At 39.5% G+C, this 22,978-nt stretch overlaps 2 protein-coding genes across 2 annotated transcripts in view; both read right to left on the reverse strand.

The window, feature by feature from the left end:
- Positions 1-1,293: 1,293 nt before the first annotated feature.
- LOC104872961 (allergen Fel d 4) lies at positions 1,294-5,770 on the reverse strand. The gene is made up of 7 exons (XM_010639367.1): positions 5,515-5,770; positions 5,102-5,238; positions 3,930-4,000; positions 3,148-3,258; positions 2,715-2,813; positions 2,505-2,549; positions 1,294-1,546 (listed from the first exon to the last, which is right to left on the reverse strand). The coding sequence occupies exons 1-6, from the start codon at positions 5,605-5,607 to the stop codon at positions 2,518-2,520; spliced, it is 543 nt and encodes a 180-aa protein (XP_010637669.1). The 5' UTR covers positions 5,608-5,770; the 3' UTR covers positions 1,294-1,546; positions 2,505-2,517.
- A 15,122-nt stretch (positions 5,771-20,892) lies between these two features.
- Zfp37 (ZFP37 zinc finger protein) overlaps positions 20,893-22,978 on the reverse strand; it is a 13,304-nt gene continuing 11,218 nt past the window's right edge. The window contains exon 4 of the mRNA XM_010639370.3: positions 20,893-22,652. Within this exon, the coding sequence (XP_010637672.1) occupies positions 21,127-22,652 (1,526 nt within the window). The 3' untranslated portion in view covers positions 20,893-21,126. The remainder of the gene's footprint in view (positions 22,653-22,978) is intronic.

Consider the following 22,978-nt stretch of genomic DNA (forward strand, 5'->3'; position numbering starts at 1 on the left):
GTACCAGGGATCAAATTTGGGACCTTGCGCTTGCAAGGCAGGCGGCAGAACCACTGAGCTAAATCCCGGGCCCACAATTACTTTTCAATGTCTTTGTCTGTTAAGTCTGATATCTGTGTAAGTTTTAGTTAATTTATGTCTCCTCCTCATAGGAGATCACAATTTTCTGCTTGTTTGTGTACCAGTTAATTTTTAAATTTAATGCCTGGCATTGTGATTGGATAATTTGCATTTGTTGTTTTTCCCCATTAAGTTTATTGGAATATAATTTTTTTTTTTTGTACCAGGGATCCAACTTGGGTCCTTGTGCTTGAGAGGCAGGTGGCAGAACCACTGAGCTAAATCCCTGGCCCTTTTTGTTGTTGTCGTTGCATAAGAAAATTTTTGTGGTTTTATTGTATCATGAAACAATGAAGCATCTGAATAAATCAATATCTGGGTGGTGAGGCAGCTGCTTTCTCCTTTACTTCTTTGGGTTACTAGAGCAATTTGTCAGATTTTCTTTAAAAAGGCCAAGCTTTTGCATTACTTAAGTCTTTCCAAGGTGCATGCGCATATGCACATGCACACACACAAACACACATGCACAAACACACACACATGGGTGCCAAATATGGTGTCATGCGTCTAGAGTCCTAGCTTCTAAGGAGGCTGAAGCGGGAGGATCACTTGAGCCTAGGAGTTTGAGACCAGCTTGGACAGCATAATAAGACCTTGTTTCATGGGGAAAATGAAGAAAACAGAAAGCAAGGTCCTAGTGTGCCTGTTGGCCTTCTATATAGTCTTATACAATATTTTGGCAAACTAATCCAAGTGCTTGACTCAGGAGTAATAAGCCTGAACTGAGTTTAGTGTTCTAATCTGGGCAAAGTGAGATATGGAGAGCTTCCAATACCTAAACAACCTTTCTTTTCATTAACTTTTATGCTCGTGATGGATTCTTGTTTGCACGAGGCCTGTCCCGAACAATGTCTTGCTGGCGTCAGACCCAGTAACATCTATCAGTGCCCCATCTGAAAAGAGCATTCTAGGAGGGGGAAATGGTGGAGCACGTCTTCTATTGGTATGGTATCTATAATGGTCTCATCGGGTCACCAAAGAATAGGCAGAGCAAAGGGCACGTGGGACTGGCAGGAACATGGGATAACAGAGGATGGCTGAAGAGGAGGAGACTCCAGAAACTCAGTCAGTTCTGAGACATCAGAGGAGGATTCTAGGCGCAGGGCCCAGGACGTGCCTTTATTCACTCACTGCAGCCCCACCCCCTCCAGGTACAAAGACAAATCACAACACTGCAAGGCTACTTATTTATTGAACAGGTAGGGGAGGATCTTATTTGTATACAGTTGCTCTAAGTATAGCAATCAGAGAGATTCAGGGAAAGCCTTTGCTTGCTGGTGAGTCGATAAACGTTTTCAGGTAATTAGGGTCAATCTGGAGATCTTCAGAGTGACACCTTCATACGTGAGAGTCACGGTGAGCAGGTCACATAGTTTGTCATGAGATGGCACTGCCGGAGTCCAAGTAGGGAAGCGTTCACTCAGCACTAAATACGCAAAGGACCAAGAGAACACAGGAACCACAGTGAACCTTTCTGGGATTGAACTGAGGACAAGGAGGAGTGTTGCTACAAAGAAAAATGGTGAAGAGCTCATCTTGCATTCTAAGTTCTGTTATTTATCAGAATAGGGGAGAGAATTAATCACTTTTCTTCTGTTGGCCTTTTAGCTATAAGGGGTTGCTGCTGTCATCTGAACCTTCCCTCAACTGACTCCATGGACAGCGGGAAGTAACGAAGAGTCCTAGCATTGTCCCTGCCATCTTCAGTATCAGAAGTTTTGGAAGAATTTTTGACAAATTGTGGAAGAATGACAAAAGCCATAGCTACTTTTTAGTAAATGCTTATTTTATGCAAGTTTCTAAGACTTTCATACACATGATCTGAATAAAGCCCCACAATACATAGGAGACAGATGAGGAAACCTGGCAGACAAAGGGAAGGTTGACAGCTCCATTCCCAGATGAGAAATCATGTGTGTTCAGAGTTGAAAGGAAGACATCTTCATCATCAATTAAACCGAGACATATCCTACTCCTGGGCTTGGAAAATGAATGAACCACAATACAGATTCACGTACATTTATATTTGTTTCATATGCAGTGCTCTATTACTCACTTTCCATTTCAAACTAAGTCCCAGTGATTTTTAACATGCTATCAATCACCGAGGCATTTTCATCTGCATTATAACTTCCATCTACACAATACATTTGATCTTAGCTAAAAGTCCAACAAGCTATTCCTCTACACAATAACGCTGATGTACACATTATGGCAGGACTGTGTCTTGAACCCAGCTCCTCCAACTCTAAACTTCCAACTCTACCCGAAATCTTCCTCACCGATCTATTTCTATTGTGATCTTTGGGCACAAACCCCCAATGCATTTAGAAGGCACTGACACCTGGTCCATCCCCTCCTCACCAGGGTCAGAGGTCACAAACCTGAACACGTAGCCTACTCTTCACTTCGGGCCTGGAGACAGCGATCTGCAGAGGCAGAAGAGAACACATTCAGACAGCAGCTCCATTTCTTTATCCAAGAGAAAGCAGATGAGTCTCCAGGTCAGGACAAAGGAGGCTGATTACCTTTCCTTGGATTTCTCCCTTCTATGAATGGAATACAAGAAACAAAAACCAGAAAGCTAAACTTACCAACATTGGTCAGGTCCAATACGGTTTGAACAACTCCATTTTTTTGACTAAATTCTCGAAACTTTTCCTTGAGATTTGGACTCACATCTGGTTCTCGGGCTGTGGGAAGAGTGACAGCGACTGCTGTGTTTTGTGTATTAGTTGTCAAAGCGAATGAAGGAACAGGGCACCAGAGGATAGGAAGAGTGTGGAAACAGTTGGGTGCTCAGATAGAAGACTTGGGGGGAGGACCAGCGTGTCCTGAATTTGACATCAGTGGGGTATCAGTGAGAGATTTCTGCATTTCCCCATCATGGAGCCTAGGGATTATCAAAGGTAAGTGTCTATCTTCAGTGAGAGAGAGATAGTCTAGGACAAGATTGGAAAGATCATTTTGGAGGCAGAGTTCCTTTCTTCCCACCAGATGATGAATGTGAGCAGAAAAATACTCTACCATAGAGCTCCAGCAGTTGAAAGGTTTCCCCATTGTTGAAATTCCGGAGCTGAAATATAATATAGCTACTGGGGTCTGTCTCAACTATGCGGAACTTATTATAGCCATCATCTGTGGAGGAAACAGAATTCAGCTCAGAACTTCTTTTGTCCACGGGAAGCCATAGAAACCCTTCACCTGCTCTATCCCACAAAACAAATCCAAATGCATATTCTGGAAGAGACAGAGAGTAAAGACATCAAACGCCTTCCATTTGCAACCCCTTGGAGGTTGTGAGGTGATGTCTGAGGGGTCCCGAGAGACTGACCACTAGTGTAAAATAACCACCACAGCGGTAACCCACCTTCTGTCATCTCCTGTGAGACCTGGCCGCCTCCCTCAGCCTCTCTGTCCTCTCTACAAGTCTACTGACCTCAGGCGTCTGGTGCCACATCCTGAGCAGTGTGTTGTGGCAATGGCCTCCAGAGGTGATCGATCGCACAGATGTCAGGAAGGGAGAAGCTAATCCCACCAGTTTGCTAACTTCCCTCTGCTTTTCCCTTTTGCTGCAGAGGCTTCATATGACCAAACAGAGTCCTTTATCGGATGGCACTAGGTGCTGGGTATTAGCCTTTGCAAATACACGCATCTCCAGAATTCAGGATGTTGGTTATTAAATGACCCCCATTTTAGTACCAAAATAAATATTCATCAGGAATTGATCAAAGTCTTGAAAACAATGGGGTTCAGTAAGTTTTTTGCAGATGGTAATGTAATTTAGAAAACATTTTTAGTGTACTCACATTCAACAGTGTACACACCGTCACCCTGTTTGTCTGAGACCAAAGACACTTCAGTGCATTCTCCGTTCACTCTGTAAAAGAGAATGAACTGATGTCAAGGAGGTATCCCTGAGGCTGGCCCCTCACCTTTTACCCATGTCTTCAGCTTCTGATTCTAGTAAGCTTTCAAACTTTTTTTTTTTTTGAGACAAAGTCTTGCTATGTAGTTCAAGCTGGCCTTGAACTTACTACATAGGCTGGCCTCAAACTCACAGAGATTCTCCTGCCTCAGCCTCCCAAATAGGATCACAGGCATGCACCACAAATGCCTGGCTTTGAACTGTTATTTGCACAATTACCAAACAGCTTTTACTTACAATTATTTCCCTTAATCTGACAGTTTAAGAAAGACTTAAACAACTGCCCCCCATCGTTACTTCTGCCAGTTCTTCCCACCATTACTGTTATTCTACTGCAGCCATTTGTCTGGGTCAGTGGTGGTGAACTTAGGGCACAAATGTAAATTGTTTTAGACAAGGACTTTAATGTATGAGTTTTTTTTTTTCTAAACTAAAACCTCAATATTCAGGTTTCATTGCAGTGTTGGCACTTTGCAATAAATAAGTGGGTTTTGGGTTTTGGATTGCAATTTGGGTACTTGTCTCTAAAAGATTCGCCCTCACTGACTAGATCATTTGCTGAGTGCTCACCATTTGCGAGGTACTCAAATAAATGCTTTACATGCATGGTCCGACTTGCTATGCTGTTCACTAAAAACAGTGAAGGGAAATTATTATTATCTCTCTTTCACCCAGGGAAAAGTGAAGGTAGAAGGCGTTGAGTTAGTTGCCTTGGCAAACTAATAAGAGATCGATTCAACGTCAGGTGGATGATTTCCAACCCCATGCCTTCACCCAGGCCATATCCTCACAATAGTTGTGGTTCCGGCATTCCTTTTTCCCATCACTGCCAATAAATTAACTCCTGTAAGCAGTTCTTGCATCTGAATCTTGAAAATCCCTGGTTCTATCCAATCTTGTGTTAGTGTGGAAGAGAGACTGGTTCTGGACATAGCACACGCATGTATGTCTGTGTGAGCACACATCGGTGTGTGTGAACAGGCCCCTGTGTACGTTTGAAATCACACCCTGGCTTCTATTTCCCCTTCGACAACAAAAACAGGCCACACTTACCGTGTATGGAATTTAAAGAAAACAGAAGAGTTCTTCAAGGCCTGGATGGATTCCACAAAAACCCTCATGCTACCACCTTCTTCTATGGTTTCCTTTTTGTCGGAGGCCAAGAGAACAGAGTACCACTTCCCTGAAATCTGCAATAAATAAATAAAATGATGGTCAAGTGGGAAGAGAGCAGGGAGGGCACTGGGGTTAATTGGTACAGCATCTGGGATCCTTTCCACTGCCCCTGCCATGAGAATGGAGGTCTCCAACTTTGTCATATTTTAACATGGTACAGCTCTCGTAGTTCCAGGTCTGGAACCACTCCTCCGTCTGTTGAATAACTCTGCAGTCCACGAGGACCCACCTGGCTTCAGACTCTCCAAGTCACCCCCAAAGTCACCAGTTGCTGTGCTCCATGACTCTACCTTTGCTAGATCAAAGTTTCTTCTCACGACACCATTGCCTTCTCCGTGGGTGCAGAATAAGGTCAGCCCCAGACACAGAAGCAGCAACTTCATCTTGGTAGGGGATAAACTGTCTCTCCCACAGCTGCCGGAGGTGAGCCTCTCCCCACAACAGCTCCTGCCCCAGTCCCTCTGGCTTTATATCCATTCTGGGTCCAGGCTTTTGGTCTGTGGAGTTCTACCTTTCCTCCTCCTTCTCCATGAAATGTTTTTTTCATTCATTGGTATGAGATCAAGGATTGCCTGTGCCCTTTTGGAACTTGGCAGTCTCACCTCTTTGGAACGTATTCACCGACCTTACATTTCTCAAAGCACATTCACAAAATAAATACTGGGTGCTCTAAAGTGCTGCCATTTGGAAACAGGTTAAACTGTGGATCTGATTTGGAACTGGAAAGCCAATTATGCGTGGCAGAAATAGTGTATAAACCATAGAATGTGTGGGGAATCTGTTCTACCACCTATCTGGGGTATAGAATTAGTTCAGTTATTCCATTTCTATAATCATAAGAAACAAAGTATCTCTACTGAAGCTGCTGTGTGTAGGACCCATCACAAGGAATCGAAATAGAGTTGAATAAAATAATGTCTTTAAAGTAAGGTGTATGATACTCAGTACATTTTAATTCCTTTCCCGTATTCTCAGAACTCAACCACTAAAGCCTTCCTTCGCTAATAATAAATGAGCAAGTACTTGATCATGCATAAGTCTATTCCAGGGCCTCATAAGAGAACAGGAGAACAAGGTATCATTTCTTTCCTTAAATAACCTTCAGTGAGTTGGAGAAATACTTTATATGCTTAATTCTATGAGCGCATAAAATGACCCACCTGAGTGGTGCCAAGTTCCTACTACAGTAAAGTAAGCAATGTATGACATCATGGAGAAAGTGCTTACAGGCAAAGGCATTGGAGTCATGTGGACCTGGGCTTCCTACTCTTATCTGTCATTTTGAAGCCACCTGGACAGGTTTTAAGCTCTTCATGAGAATAATTATACCTGCCTAGTAGATGGCTGTAGAACTTCAGTGGGGCGGTGCCCATAAAAACCTTAGCCAGGTGGGCTCAGAGAATGCTTTCTGGACAAAGGGGGACTTGAGGTAGGGTCTTGAATGTCAGGGAGGACACAGAGATGTGGAGAACCTGAGGAAACAGCTTTGGAGGTATGAACAATATTGTGCATTAGGATCCTGTGGTGCCAGCCGGGTTGTAGGAAGCCGTGACTCATTTCTGGCTCAGACTAATGCGTACCCCAAACCAGAAGAGGTTGAGGTGGAGGGAGGAGGTGGGGACAGCCACGAACCTAGGAACCGGGGCTTTCTATCTGCGGCCTATTTAAAAAGTCACCCGTCTCCTGTGCGATCACTCCTAGTTCTCGCTTAACCAATTATCTCGTCACTGGTATTTTGACGCTGTTTTTATTTATTTGTTTATTTATTTTTGGTACTGGGAATCGAACTCTGGACCTTGAGTGAAGAGGCAGGCCATGCGCGGAACCACTGAGTTAAATCCCCGGCCCTTGACGCCGTTTAAACTTCAGCTGTCATAGGTAGACACGGGTTTTCCTAGCCCCCAGATGGAACTATTGAGCCTGACAAATGGAAAAGGTTATTATTCTCTCCAAGAACTGATGGCCACTTGCAAGCCATCAGGTTTCCAAAGCAAACCTGGGTTATGATGCTGAGGGGCCAGTTGACCACGCTGCACGGTCTTCACACCATCCCCACTTCTAACTCTGCACTCGTACAGCACCATGTTGTGACTTTCTGGTTCTGGTTTTACCCTATGAGAAAATCAACTCCCTTATGAGGGTGGAAAGATCTTTCTTGTTCATCTATACACCAACGTAGCACCCAATACATAGTATCACCTTAGCAGTGCTTGTCTAGTAACTTCTATCTTAAAAGCACTAGGGATTCTTGTTAGTAAGAGAAATCTACAAAGTCCTTTTGTAATTAGGAATGTTATTCTTGATTAGTGCTGGTTGTGTTCCTAATTTATATTATTGGACCACAGGACCAGAGAGAGCATTAGACTGAAACGTATGATCAGCAGCTGGTGTTTTGGATGACCTTATCTAGTAAGACCTGAGCTGACTTTTCTACACTCATTTCAAATCTTCCCTGATTTTGGTAGCTGTTGCAATAGCACGGGCAAAGGTGGAAAAGCAACCAAGAGTTGTGATGCAATTCAGCTAGGGGCATGGGAAAAGAAAACCCAAACCAAAAAACCAATGCCACATTAATATTCAATCAATTAGGAGTGGTGATTTGATTTACAATAGTATTCCCTTCAGTAATATCCAGTATTGGGCTGGGGATTTAGCTCAGTGATTCCTCTGCCTGCCTTGCAAGCCAAGGACCAGAGTTTGATCCTCAGTACCACTCCCCCAAAAATCCAGTATTGCATTTAAATATGTGCAGTAGGATATGTGGATCAATGATTTGATAACATTCCTACAGGTTACAGATGATCAGTAAATATTGTAATCAAACAGATTATTGACTTTTTTTTTTTTGGAACCGGGGATGGAACTCAGGACCTTGCACTTTTGAGGTAGGTGGTGGTGGCACCACTGAGATAAATTCCTGGTCCAGACTAATGACTTTTATATTGAGGAGAGATATGGGATAGGATGACCTTCTCCCCTCCTAGAAAAGAAGAAGATGGAGGAAGAGGAAGAGAGGGAAGAGGGGGAAGGGGAGTAGGAGGAGAAGGAAGAGGAGAAAGAAGAGGGAAGAGGAAGAAGAAGCCGCCCACATGTTAGCATCTCTCAGATGGTAGTGTAAATACATGAAACTAGTGCTCATCTTACAGAAGCTCACTTGGCCATCCATCTTTGGGAAAACATCCATTGTTTAATGCAAGATATACAAGGTACAGGATTTGCCTATAAAGGAATTCTGTATGTGATACAGTAATTTACTTTAGTCAGTGTTACTAAAGATATTTTTAAAACAATGATTTGACTTAATTCACCTACCATTATCTAATGTCTACTCTGTAATAGTTCTATACCAGGCACTGGGAGGCCTAAACAGATAAACAAGATGGGAGCTATGTCCTCAAGAAACATCTTTCTAGTGTGGGGTAGCTGGAAAATAATCTAAATACAGGTAGAAAGTAGAGAAAATTATGTAGGAAAACAGAGAAACCAATGGTAATGAAAAAGAGGACTTATAGGAGAAAAGAAAAAAATCTGAATTGGCCCAATTAAAAACTACTCACCTAATTCCTGTTATGAAGCCAGAAAAAGGTTTCCCCTCCAAGTGAAAAGAGCTAAGGAGCACAAATTCACAAGGTAAGGGAAGAAGATAAGCTAGCTTCAGTGGACTCTTGTTTTATTCCTTATCCAGTAGAGAAGCAGATGGAGGATTTCTGAGAAGTAAATGTTCTATGCTTCTTGCAGGGATAAAGGGGTAGGAGTTGAGTCATTCTGCCAGCCTATGAGCCTCAGGAAAGTGGACTCCTTCCCTTCTGTTACAGGAGGATCAGCATTCTGATCAGTTAGTCCCAGCACAATAGTAACAGGTGGACTAAATCTGTCGCCACCTTGGAGACCACCTCTTCCATGGGTCCAACTGAGTATGTCTCTGGCTCTTGTCAAGCAAATATTCCAGGGCAAAATTCTGTAACATATGAATGTATCAAAACATCATATTGTATGCCATAAATATATACATTTTTGCTTGCCCATTAAATTTTTTCAAAGATTACAAAAAAAGTCCTGCCAGAGCTAAGCTGCCCAGACCCCTGTAACTTTCCCAACTTTTGTTATTTTTTTTTTAATTTTAATTTTTTGGTACTGGGGATTGAACTTGGGTCCTTGCTCTTGCAATTTCCCAAACTTTTATGAACATAGAATTGACACTGGGATCCAAATTGTTATATTAGTAGTCAAGTTGCATCAACTAGTTTGCATTTCAGGCCTGAGACTTCAACAAACTTGAAACAATCTGAACAAAAAGGAAAAAAAATAGAAAGACCTTCTTGTCAAAGTCAGATTTACTCAGGGAGCTCCAAGCATAGAATTACGGCAGAGCCCACTCACAAAGATAAATAGTTGTAATGGAAATATATTCTCAGCAGTACAAATTTAAATCATCCTGGTACCAGAAATATAAAATAATATTTTAATCCTGAAAATAAAGTAAGAATTCAAGGGAAAGATAAGTGTTTTGCAAATACTATTTCCGCTTAATCTGCATACTAGCCCCACCTAGTGTGTATATTACTACCTTGTTTTATAGTAGGAAGTAGGACTCTAATGGAGCAGTACTCTGCTAGAAGGATAAATCTGCATCACTTCCAGGAAAACGGATGCACCTTGAGACCGTAGGGTTAAGAGAAGCAAGTCAGACACACAAGATTAAATGTCACTGGGCTTCTCTTATATGAGAAACCCAAAGAATAAATAAATCAGAGGGAAAAGTAAAAGGTAACTATTAGGAAACAGGGAGGGAGATCTTTTGCAAATGGGAGAGGATCAAGAAAAGGAGAGGAGAGGAAAGAGGAGAAGGGGCCATGAAAAGAATCAGGATGTGTTATGTACACGCATCAACTCCCCATAAAGCATGTAATCGTGATGTACTGTGAATATATACTAATACAATTTAAAAATTAAATAAAACTCAAAAAGCCTGATTATACCAAGGTCACAAAGCCAGTAAACAGGGGAACTCATATTTGAACCCAGGACTGTCTGATCCTAAAGCTCCTATTCTTATTGACTTTACTACACAGGCCAAACTTAATGTTTCTAACATGAAGACAAGATGGTTTAATGGAAGGAAAAGGAAAAAGAAATGCTGTAGATGCTGAAAGGTATCTGCTTAACAGCTACGACTAAGGAAACTGCATGCAGATTTCTTAAAATTGTGGTGCTTACAAGAATCTGATTGAGTGAGAAGTGAGTAACAACCCTCTCTTGGTTAACAAGGATTCAGTGGGTGGGTGGGTAGGTGGGTTGAGGGATGATTTGGAGATTACTGCTTTTCTAATAAAGAATTAGGGGATATTTCCACAGCAAATCAAGAACTATTTTCTTCCATGCATGACTTCAAATCAAGTACCTGGACACCAGCCTTGCCACGATTCGTCCACCTAACACCACACATAGAGCAGTTTATAGGTGACCCGGGGAAGGGTGACAGTCTGCCAGGTAGTTGAAAAATGACTGGCCCAGGTAATGGTAAAGGGTTTACAGAGTTCATATGCAATGAGATAACAGTCTATTTATCACCATGTCATTTGACTAAAGGGAAATGTACTTAGTGACCTTGTCCTCAATCACACAGTTAATCGGATATGTCACTCATGGAGAAATCCAGTGGCATAGTCTAGTCATATTACACAATGCCAGGGCAGACTCAGTGCCAAGAAGAATAACAAGAAACACAGGTTTATTTGATTCATGCAGCAAAGTGAAAATATTCCTGATCCTCTAGCAGCTACAGTGGGTATACATTCTCCTGGTGCTGGCTCAAAAGCAATTCTAAAATTCCTGTTTCCTCCCATGACAGAAGAATGCTTGGAGTAACCAACATCCACCTGGTTGAGCTGGGTCCTCTGCAAAACAGATGCTGATACAGACTTAGGAGGGCACCAAATATATGCATGTGGGGGGTGGGGTGAACAGAGCAGGGAGAAAGGGGAATTCAGGAAGCCGAGTTGCCAGGTCCTGAGGCAGATCTGACAGTGTCTGTCAGCAGCAGGGACTCTGAAGCAGGTTGGAGGAGAAATGTTAGGTTCTGTGCTAGAGTCCTGCTCAGTCATAGCCTGGGTTACCCCAAGAAGACCAGTGCTGTGCCTTGGCTCAAACATCGAGGTGAATCTAAGTGAGTCAACAGCAGAGGCTGTCATCTAACCACACACTCACAACTAGGTGTGCTTGGTTAAGAGCCCGCTGAGTATTGGTGCTTCCATATGGCACAGCTGAAGAGTGGTGATGCTGTTATTAACATTAATTCTTTTTTATTTTATTTTATTTTTTTGTTTTTTTGAGACAGGGTCTCACTATGTAGTTGAGACTGACCTGGAACTCACTATGTAGCCCAGGCTGGTCTCCAACTCACAGCGATCCTCCTGCCTTAACCTCCCGAGTGCTGGGATTACAGGCGTGCGCCACCACGCCTGGCTTGTACAACTCTGTAACTGTTTTTGAGGAGCCAAAGTTACTCCATTTTGAGCTAAAAAGCTATCCGGTGTCAAACTTGCCCCCTGCCCCCCGGCCTCAGGCAGCAGAAATTTGTTTAGCTTGCTTAGTTGAGATAAGAGCAGAACTAAGTGGGTGAGCAAGGTCATTCCAACCTTGAAAAGAAGGGGAAAAAAAAACCCCAAAACAGGACGGTCTGTGCAGATAACCACCATCCGCAGGAAAGGAGCCAAAGTCCCTAACCTTCACCAAACTCCCCCTCCCCTAGACTTAACGTTTCTTCCTGCTTTCCCTAACACCCCAGCAACATCCAATAGATATAACATATTAGAAAAGAAGGCAATAGAATAGTGAGGATTTCAAGCCACCTTAACCCTATATAACCCTGTTGTAATCGCAATTCTGGGCTCTTGCTCCCTGGTGGACAAGGGTCCAGGTTCGAACCTGAAATAAACTTCTCTTGTACTTGCAGCGGACTCGTTTCTCTGGTGGTCCTTGGGGAAACTGAGATCTGGGTACTACAGTTTTCTGTTAACATTCTACAGTGATTCAACTTCTAAGACAATCATGACTGGTAAGAAATAACAGTTCCCTGGTCATGTTAACTATTTCAAAGTGTTTGATATCTACATAAGATTATAAAATTAAACCTACACCTATTACAATGCTGATATAACTGACCCTGCTGGGTGTTCAACAAGTGGAGTTTAAAGACCAAAGCTAAAAAAACAAAACAAAACAAAACAAAAAACAAAAGAACAACAACAACAACAAAACTGGGCTTGGAAGACAGCCAATATTTTGGTCCTGGCCCTCCAAGGTCAACAAGGACCCAAGACAGGAGAAAATTTTTCCTACAAGATCCTAAAACTTTTGCATGTCACCCAACCTCCTGAGTAAGGAAATTGTTAGACCCCACAGAACAAGACTCAACCACTATACAGTGTGCTAAACCGGGCATTGTGGCTCACGCCTGTAATCCCAGCACTTGGGAGGCTGAGGCAGAAAGATTGCTGTGAGTTGGAGACCAGCCTGGGCTACATAGTGAGTTCCAGGTCAGTCTCAACTACATAGTGAGACCCTGTCTCAAACAAAATGAAACAAAACTATACAGTATGCTAAAAAGGAGGGTCACCAGGGAAAATCAGTCTCCCCTGCTTCTATGAAAGCCCCACGATCCAGCAAGATCGTGACCCATCCTTGCAGCTGACCCTGGCGGAAGAGCTAAGAGACTCTACGTGTGGTCCCACAAATAACATGAGGAGACCCTTAACTGACCTCAACATTTGACAAAAGGTTAATTTGGAGTGATACTGGTCTTAATTTAGCTTGGCCTTGAACACCAGCAGAAAAATATGTTAATGTGGGTCTAACTTTGGCTCGGTTTTAAACACCCAGCAGAAGAGTATGACCAAAGATATACAAGCTATAGTAATATAGACCAGACATAAACAGGAGGTTCTTCTCATCATTCGTCCCTGCTGGTAATTTCCAGGCACATCTGTAGACAGGTCTGAGTCAGCTGGTGACAGTTTGGAATGGGCAAAGGGTATAGCTTTTTCATATAAAACTGGAGAAGAGTTGGTGTGAATACAGGGTTATTTTCAGACAAAGACATCTTAGAAAAGAGGATGTGGAAATTGATTATCTTTAAAACACATCTTTATGTGGTACAAGATCTGGAGTCCCCGTTTGAAGACAACTGGCCTAGGCTAACTCCACATTTCATCTTCTAACCTGTAAGTAATCATCCAGGAGTTTTGACTCAAGGTTCGCCTTACCTATAAGAATGACTTCATCCATTTGCAATCTGTTTCAATTGTGGTTCAGTTTTCCCTTGTTTCACACACTGTCGTGATTGAATGGTGACCCCTCAAAAGACAGGTCCATGTCCAAATCCCTTGAACCTGGGGAGGTTACCTTATTTGGAAAAATGGTGATTTTATGTGTAAATAAGTGAAGGATCTTCAGGTGAGATCATCCAAGATTACCCTAGTTTGCCCTACATCCAACCAGTCACTTTATAAGAGACAGGAGACACGGAGAGAGGCAGAGATTAGAGTAATACAGCCAAAAGGAAAGCTGACCGACGCTGAGGGTTGGAAAAGATAAGGAAGGGTGTTTTCCTAAATCCTCCAAAGGGAGTGTGGCTCTGCTGTTACCCTAATTTCAGGCTTCTGTTCTCCAAAGCTGCAAGAGTAGATTTCTATTTAATGATACCATGTTTATGGTCATTTGCTACAGTGGGCTCAGGAATATAGATACCTGCAGGTTCCTATGACCATAAAAGACTAAAAGAGGACTTTCATCTGGTATACATACCTGAGGGGTTTTCATATGTGAAATTGAGAATAAGAATTAATTAGTGCTGCGGTTTAGACAGTATCTTTCATGCTCATGTCAACCCTCACCAAAAATTATGAAGGAGGACTGAAACACAAGCTATCTATCAGCATTGGTTCTGACCTTGTAGCTTCTCTAATTACACATTTCTCCCTCTTCTTTCTTAAAACGGTGTGTGTATGTATATATATTTGGATATCTACAAATGTATCTCAAATAATATCAGGATTTTCTCTCCAAGTACTATTAGCTCATTTTCCTCTGTAATTGGATTATCTGGGACCATTAGACTGATTTTGACTAATAATGGTTTCCATCAAACAACATTTACTCATCTCTGTCTCTAATTTCCCCCTCATTTCCTCCTTGTTTCTACTTGTTACAAGTTTTGTCTAATCCCTTATAAAATGTATTCTTGTATGTTTAATTTATGCTTTCATCTTTATTAGTGCATTCCTTTTGTTTTATTTTATTATTATTTCTCCTATCATTTTGAATATTTAGTATCCTACCTTTATTGCTTTTAAATAATTGCAGTTTTCCTGTTTGGACTTATTGTTTAAATCCTAACATTATTTAGAATATTATTTTAATATGTTAAATAATATTGGGGTGCTATTTTTAGTTCTTATTCATTTCTACTTTTACTGGTAAGAATGTGTTGTTATTCTAGTTGTTATGGTAAAATAATAAATGTGTAGGGCTTTAAGTTCTTCCTCTGGGAATTTGTTATGATTTTTTTTTTTTTTTTTTTTTTTTTTTTTTTTTTTTTGGTACCAGGGATTGAACACAGGCACTTGCAGCACCACTGAGCTAAATCCTCAGCCCTGAAGTGAAGATTAAATAATAAACATGAAAGCAAATATGTGAGATGTGTAAAAAGGATATATTTCTACTACAGTGTTTGTTGAATGAATCAAGTATAAGACAGGCTTTGTGACAATGCCTGTTACACAATGTGACCCTTAGCAGCAGCCAAAAGCAGTGACAAGGCAGAAGCAGCACCACGGTAATGGGGGAGACACCTGTGCTTCGTGTGAGGAGAGAGCACCATAGCTCTCCCTGGACCACAAATGTTGTGATTTTATTTGTAGCCATATACACAGTCCATTAAAATATTCTGTAAATAAAGAAATTTCATAATATCTCTGTGGAATAAAACATTCTTTGGCTGTTATCAAATTTGCCAATTTTGTTATTCAAATATGTGTTTCTTTAAGATTGTAAAATGACATAAACTACTAAAAACATTAGGGACTCTGTATAAAAAAGTTTATCATTCCACTATAACTTTTGTGTATTTCAAGGGGATTTTATTATAAACAAATATATAAATTTTAATACATTGTATCTCAAAATAATTATCCAAATACATCTTTTAAAAATACACCAGGCTGGGGATTTAGCTCAGCGGTTCAGTGGCCTGCCTCACAAGTGCAAGGACCTGAGTTCAATCACCGGTACCAAAAAGAAAAAAAAAAAAATACACCTTGGTTTGAGATAAATAGTTCCATTATTTCTTTTTCTGTTCATGATACTACATTTTTAGCTTAACTACAAGAAAAAATGTGTCTTAGAACAATGCAATACTGAGTAGATAAGTGTTTTGCCTGAAGTTTTTCTCATATAACCATTGTAGGGTTTCTTGTTACCATGAGTGCTCTGGGTAAGTGGTAATCCACTCAATACTCCGATAAGAGTGCACTTTTGAAACGAGTTCTCTGATGTCAAATTAAAGATATATTATGATAGAAATCATCACACTTACTGCACTGATAAGACTTCTTTCCTCTACTTGTACACTTATGCTCTATAAGGGCTGAGTTTAAGCAGAAGGATTTCCACGTTCATTACATTGGTAGGGTTTTTCCTCCTGTTTGAGCCCTTTGATGTCCAATTAGTGACGTTCTATAGCAAAACCATTTTGGACATTTCTTACATTGATAGAGATTTCCCACCAGCATGAATTTTCAGATGTTCGGTAAGTTGTATGCTTCAGCTGAAGGTTTTCCCACATTCTTCACAAACATAGGGTTTCTCTCCAGTATGTGTTATCTGGTGTCAGTGGGATGTGCACTCTGGTTGACGGCCTTTCCACATTCATTATACTCATAGAATTTCTCTCCAGTCTGAATTCTCTGGTGCTGAATGAAGGCTGGAGAAGAATGGCTGAGGGCTTTCCCACACTCATTACATTCACAGGGCCTCTCTGCTACATGAATGCTTTGATGTGAAGTCAATGGTGTATTGCGGCCAAAAAAAAAAAAAATTCTGCATTCCTTCCACTGGAAGGATTTCTGCACAAATGTCTCTTGTGCCCATGTACCATGCAGCCCAGTTCTTTTGTTCTTACTTTATGGAGCATATGTATATTTCCAAGTATCAGCCACAGACACTTGAACAGAATCAAGATTACCCACACTTCTGGTCACTCTAATCATCTTAGTCACGCTTCTAGAATTCTTCCCTCACTTTGCAGTGGGTATGATTGACCTGAGCTTTTGATCTTGCCAAAAACACTCATGTATCCTAGTAAATTATCCCCTTCTGTCACACAAATTCAAGCCTGTCCTAAGGCTAAAATCCATAAAAATGTGATCTAACCCCTTATCATTCCCTTCCTTCAGGTTTTGACTCTCACATAATCTGTCTGCTTACATAAATTCTCTAGTCCTTCTTGGGCTGTGTGTGTGTGTTGACTAGAGTTTGTCATTTTCATCTGCGCGAGGGTTATGCCTAATATGCATCTACTTTGCCATACCAGTAAAATTAATCCATGAGAATGTTATTTAGAAAACATAAAACTTAAATATAACCCCATAATTCTAAAAGAACCATTGTCCACTGTCCATGCAATGATAACATGTACTTTTGAAACACAAGTCATATATGTGTGTGTATACATATGTACGTATTATTTGGTAGCCTGGCTTTTACTTAACTATTGAAGACATTATTAATTTGCTCCACATTTATTTTCTAATGTCCATGTCTTTCTTCCCTTTACTGTAAAGTTTAAGAAGCTAGGAGGCTGAAGCAGGAAGACTGCATGTTCAAGACCCACCTGGACAACTTAATAGCTTAGCAAGGCATTGTCTCATAGTAAAAAAATTAAATGGCTGGAGATTTGGCTCTGTGCAAAAGCCATGGATTCAACCAAGGAGTAGAGGGGAGAAGATGAAAAGAAAAGGAGGAGAAGAGGAAGCAGGAGGAGAAAATGAGGAGGATGAAGAGGAGGAGGAGGAAGAGCAGCAGCAGCACAAGAGAAGAAACCGAAGCAGCTAAAGATTCCATTTTTCAAGCTCCTCTTGAAATTAAGAATGGTGGTATGACATACATTCAATAAAATGTTAGCAAACTGCTGGGAGAATGTGTGGAAAAGTTTTGTTTTCTTCAATATTAGATCACTCACTTGATGCTTGGTGATGCATCAGTAAAACATATTCTTAACTGAAAATGAGATTATTTACATCTTTATAAGTATAGTGTGTAATCATGATTTTACTGTTATTTCATTTTATGAAGGTATCATTATTTGGTCAATTAACTAGAAATGCCTATTATATCTAATTTCTCTCTGCTCTTTGTTAAACTTTACAGCACAACCTGATTATATACTTTAGGGTAGATTCACAGAAGCAGGACTGGGACATTTTCAGGTTTGACATATACTGCTGATTCTTGCAACTTGGATGACTTTTACTACAAAAAGTAGTGCATGAGTGTTTTCTACTTCTCTTATGAATCTAATTATTTGTGAAATCTTGACTTAATGAAAAGTTCCTATTTTTTCTCTTCATATTTGAGGTGTTCAAATCTTTATCTCTCTGCTCTCTCCAGACTCTAAAAGACATATCTGGAATGCCCTTTCATATTCTCTTGCCACTTGCTTTTACTACTGAGATTACTGCCGCCTCCCCAATATTTCCACCCATATTCCATTTTGTTTCTTGGTATCTGATGACCTTTCATACTGTATATTTATTGTCTATCTCCCTCTGTAGAACTCAGCTGTGAGGACAGACATTTTTCATTCTTATTTTGTTGACTGTGCTCTAGCACTTATAATGCTTAACACGTGATTAGTGTTACTTACATAAATATTCTTAAAAGTTAATAACATTCTATGGCTATGTCTCATATTTATGTTAAATAAGATCTACATGTTTTTAAAATGTACTTATCAATGATTTAGATCAAAAGTTTTTAAGAGTGTGATCCCCAACTGGCACCACCTGTATATCCTGGGAACTTACAAATGCAAATTCTTTGGTCTCAACCACAGAATTTCTGAATTAATAAATCTGTGATCAGAGCCAAGAATGTGCATTTGAAAAGTCCATGTTTTTTTTTCCTTTGGTACCGGGGATTGAACTCAGGTCCTTGTGCTTGTGAAGCAGGAGGCAGAATCATTGAGCTAAATCCCCAGCTTGAAAAGTCCATGTTTTAACAAATCCTTCAGGCAATTTTGATTTACACCAAAGTTCATGTATCACTGACTTAAACTCATCTCTGTACGTCTGTTTTTTTTTCCTCTGCTCACATCCACTGTTTGTTAGAAATCACTTCCTCATTTGTTGATGTTCAGTCCAATTCATTTCACTGAACAAAATGGAGTTTAGCATTCATTTTTTTACTGTCCAGGCATACCTGTATTTCTGACTGTACCATGTTTGCACTATTAGGGGTTCTCCTAGAGTTGTGGAAATTCAATGTAGCCATAACCTGGAACAGATTTATCCCTCTAAGAAATGTAAGTTTACTAAATGTCTGCACAGTGATACTCATTCTCTGCATAGTGCCACACTTCCACTTGGTAAGAAACTACTGATGTAAATGGCTTTTGCGCTACATTTTCTTGCCGTAAGAGTGAAGGAAATTACTAGGAAATGAGAGCACAATATCTACGAATTGACCTTTCAGCACATGCATGGGTGTGAGCACCAACACACATTCATTCACAATTTAATTTTGTAATTTTCTGAAATGAGGTTAGGAAAACAGGAACTTAGATTGGAAACATTTGGAGATGACATTTAATCACATATTTGTTTAGGGATCATTATTATGCTAGACTACTACTTGGGAAATATTTACGAAACAGGATTTTACAGGACCCATACATTAGTAGAAGTCTAGATAACTGACCCATACATTAGTTCTGAGGAATAAACAAAATAATGTAGTGAAGTGCTGTGAAAAATATAAAAGATAACATACATGTCACTTACATTTTACAATATTACATATTAACAGTATTGTATTAAATATTAATACAATAATTTACAAAACCATTTTTTGTACCATGTTTTTAGTGTAAGAACTTACATTTATTATTATTATTTTTTTTTTAGGTACCTGATTGAACTCAGAACCTTGTGGTTGCAAGGTAAGCCTAGTGCCATTGAGCTAAATACCCAGCCCCAGAAATTAAATTTTAAGATAGTGCAGGTATATATTTTTTTGTCGAGGATTCAAAAGTTAAAAAACAAACAAACAAATATTCCCCTAGATATGCAATGGCAAAATGGTCTCTTGTGCAAATTCAAGTTGATTCAGGATATCTTCTGGAACGCATGCTTAAGAATCTTCTGATGTCAACTCTGGGTACACTCAGAAAGAGTGCAGTATGTTATTAGGTAAGAACAGGGTATGGTAGCATTTGTTGCAATACATTTTAAGTCCTGATTGAGGTGTGTGTGTATTAGTACTCTGAGCATAAGATAACATGGAGTGATTGTTCAAAAAAGCACTGTCATTCACCTGCAATTACAATTCATCTGTTTTTAATAAAATAGCATATAGAAGAAGCAAAGTGCTGTTACATCTGTAACTCATTATGTGAATAAATGGACTTGTGTTTGGTAAGTGTTTGTGAATTTAATACCCATGTTTAAAGGCTGGGGATTTAGTTCAGTGGCACCGCACCTGCCTGAAAAACACAAGGTCCTGAGTTCAATCTGTTACAAAAAAAACAAAAAAAAAAACCCGAAAAACATTTAATGCTATCTCAGATTCATGATCATTTATGAAAAAGCATAGGAACCTTTGTAATCTGTCAAACACTGTGCTGTGCGTTCAGCAATATTCTTAAAGTGTTGATGTGTATTAAAAGTATTTTAATTGTGAAAATAAATACACATATATGATATTTATTTAAACAGTACACTAAAAAAGAGGTCTCATTCCCAACCCAGACAGTACTCCAATACTCCTGTGCCCAATGGCAAAGTTCTTATGGACTTTTTAAACAAAATCTATTCATATACAAATATATGAATATATACATACATACATACATATACACACACAGGTAAACATGTCTTTTTGTACAAAAATAGGAACATAATGCATGCATGGTTTCGTTATCTATTTTTTATATTCATTATCAGCACATTTGTATTCTTAGCTGCATTTTTTCACTTTTTCTTAATTTTCTGTTAATTTTTAAAGTAATAAAAACCATTTTATAAAGCTTTCTGCTGAGACAGAAGCCAATATAGACATTAATTGAAAAAAAGGACACAATATTAAAAAAGGCTTATAGCCACAATCATACAAAGCAATACACAGATATACAAATTCAATTCTAATAAGTGGTGCTTAAGTACACAAGATGTAAGCATCTCAAATTGTTAGCATATGCAACTTGCTTCATCACTGCTTTGATTATTCAAAGTTTGAAGCTTTATATTTCAATCTAAATATGTAGATCACTTATAATTTCTCAAAACAATATTTCCATGGTGTGTGGAGGGGCACACCTGTAGTCCCAAAACTCAGGAGGCTAAGGCAGGAGGATCACTGAGAATTCAAGGCCAGCCTGGGCTAAACAATGAGTTCAAGGTCAGCCTGAAATATATAGAAAACAAAAACAAAACCAAAAAGAGTATTTTCTGTAAATTATTTGGTACCACATTAAAACTCTCATTTCTACCCACTGCTTCTATGTGAAGATTCACACTCAATTCTCTAATGTCTAACAAGTTGCGACTTCTTACTAGAGGGTTTCTAATATTCTCTAAGTTCAGAATATGTAATGTTTAGTTCAATTATCAGATTTCCACAAATTGATTTCATTCATGAACTTTCTCCTTTAAATGAGTTTTCATATGCTTGTTAAGTGATATATTTTGTTTGAAGGCTTTCCCACATTCATCACATTCATAGGGTTTCTCTCCTGTGTGGGATCTCTGATGTATAACAAGTTGTGACTTTGCATTGAAAGCTTTTCCACATTCATTGCATTCATATGGTTTCTCACCTGTGTGAGTTCTTTCATGTACAATGAGATGTGACTTTTGGCTAAAGGTTTTCCCACATTCGTTACATTCATATGGTTTCTCCCCAGTGTGGACTCTCTGATGTTGAGTAAGTCCTTCAATTTGTTTAAAGGCTTTCCCACACTGATCACATTCAAAAGGATTTTCACCTGTATGAGTTCTCACATGGTAAGTAAGAGATGAGCTATGTCCAAAGGCTTTTCCACATTCATCACATTTATATGGTTTCTCTTTTGTATGCGTTCTTTGATGTATAATGAGGTGTGACTTTTTGCTGAATGTTTTCCCACATTCATTACATTCAAAGGGTTTCTCACCTGTATGAATTCGCATATGTTTTGTCAGGGAAGAGCTATATTTAAAACCTTTGCCACATTCATTACACTCATACGCTATTTCACCTGTATGAGTCCTCACATGTTCAGTAAGAGATGAGTTATACCTAAAAGATTTTCCACATTCCTTACATTCATAAGGCTTTTCACCTGTATGAGATCTCACATGTTGAATAAGGTTTGAGCTGTGTCTAAAGGTTTTTCCACAGTCAGTACATTTGTAGGGCTTTTCCCCAGTATGAATTCTTAGGTGGTCAGTGAGGGCATGTTTATGACCATGAACTTTGCCACATTGAATACATTCATAAGGCTTTTCTCCAGTGTGAGTTCTCTGATGTACAACAAGGTGAGATTTCTGGCTAAAGGCAATTCCACATTCATTACATTCATAGGGTTTCTCCCCTGTATGAGTTCTGTGGTGGTCAATTAGTCCTTGTTTATGGCTGAGAACTTTCCCACATTGATTACATTCATAGGTTTTCACAGAAGCATGAGTTTTATCAGTTTTAGTAGATGACTTCTCACGTTTCTCTCCCATTTGGAGTTTTTCTTTCTTGGTACAGGATGAACAATGCTCATACAATTTCTCTTGCTTCTTGCCAGTTTGAGTTTTGTCACATTGATCAGAAGAAGTATGGTTGGATAATTTATGTTTCTTTCCAACTTGATTTTTATCCTTCTTTGTATCAGATAAACCATGCTTTAATGATTTCCTCTGTTCTTTAGCAACACCAGACTTCTTTTTTGCAGAGTTTTTTATATGACCAGGTGAATCTACATTTTGTTTCAAATTCTTCCCATGTGAATCAAATTTAAACTTTTTATTTGCAGGGCTATGCTTTGTACTCACATTATTTTTTTTCTCCAATGAAGAACACTCACTGCTTTTCTTTTTAGTTGGAGTTTTCTTGAATACAGGTTCCTTAATGAGTTTATCTTGAGATTTCAGGTTATTCTCTAGCTGGTCATCATCTTGCTGAACATCTAAAGTAGAATTTAATGACACATTCCTGTGAATTTTCAAACACTCATGTGAGTTTTTATAATATTTAGAAATATTCTGCTGTGGGATTGAAAGAACCAACAAGAGCAAACATCATAACCTCTTAGACTTGAGGGAATAAATTTTGTAGTAAAACCAAGGAAAGAAACTTGATAACAGTGATTAGAAACGAGTTTGGCTGCTTAAAAAATATGACCTTGAGGACCAGAAATTTAGCTCAGTGGTACCTCCACCTGCCTCCCTAGCGCAAGTACCGGAGTTCGATTCCAGGTAACAAAAAAAAAAAAAAAAAAAAAAAAAAAAAAGA

The sequence above is a fragment of the Fukomys damarensis genome, unplaced genomic scaffold (assembly GCF_012274545.1).
Source record: "Fukomys damarensis isolate Sample0158 unplaced genomic scaffold, DMR_v1.0_HiC HiC_scaffold_36, whole genome shotgun sequence".
Lineage (NCBI taxonomy): Eukaryota > Metazoa > Chordata > Mammalia > Rodentia > Bathyergidae > Fukomys > Fukomys damarensis.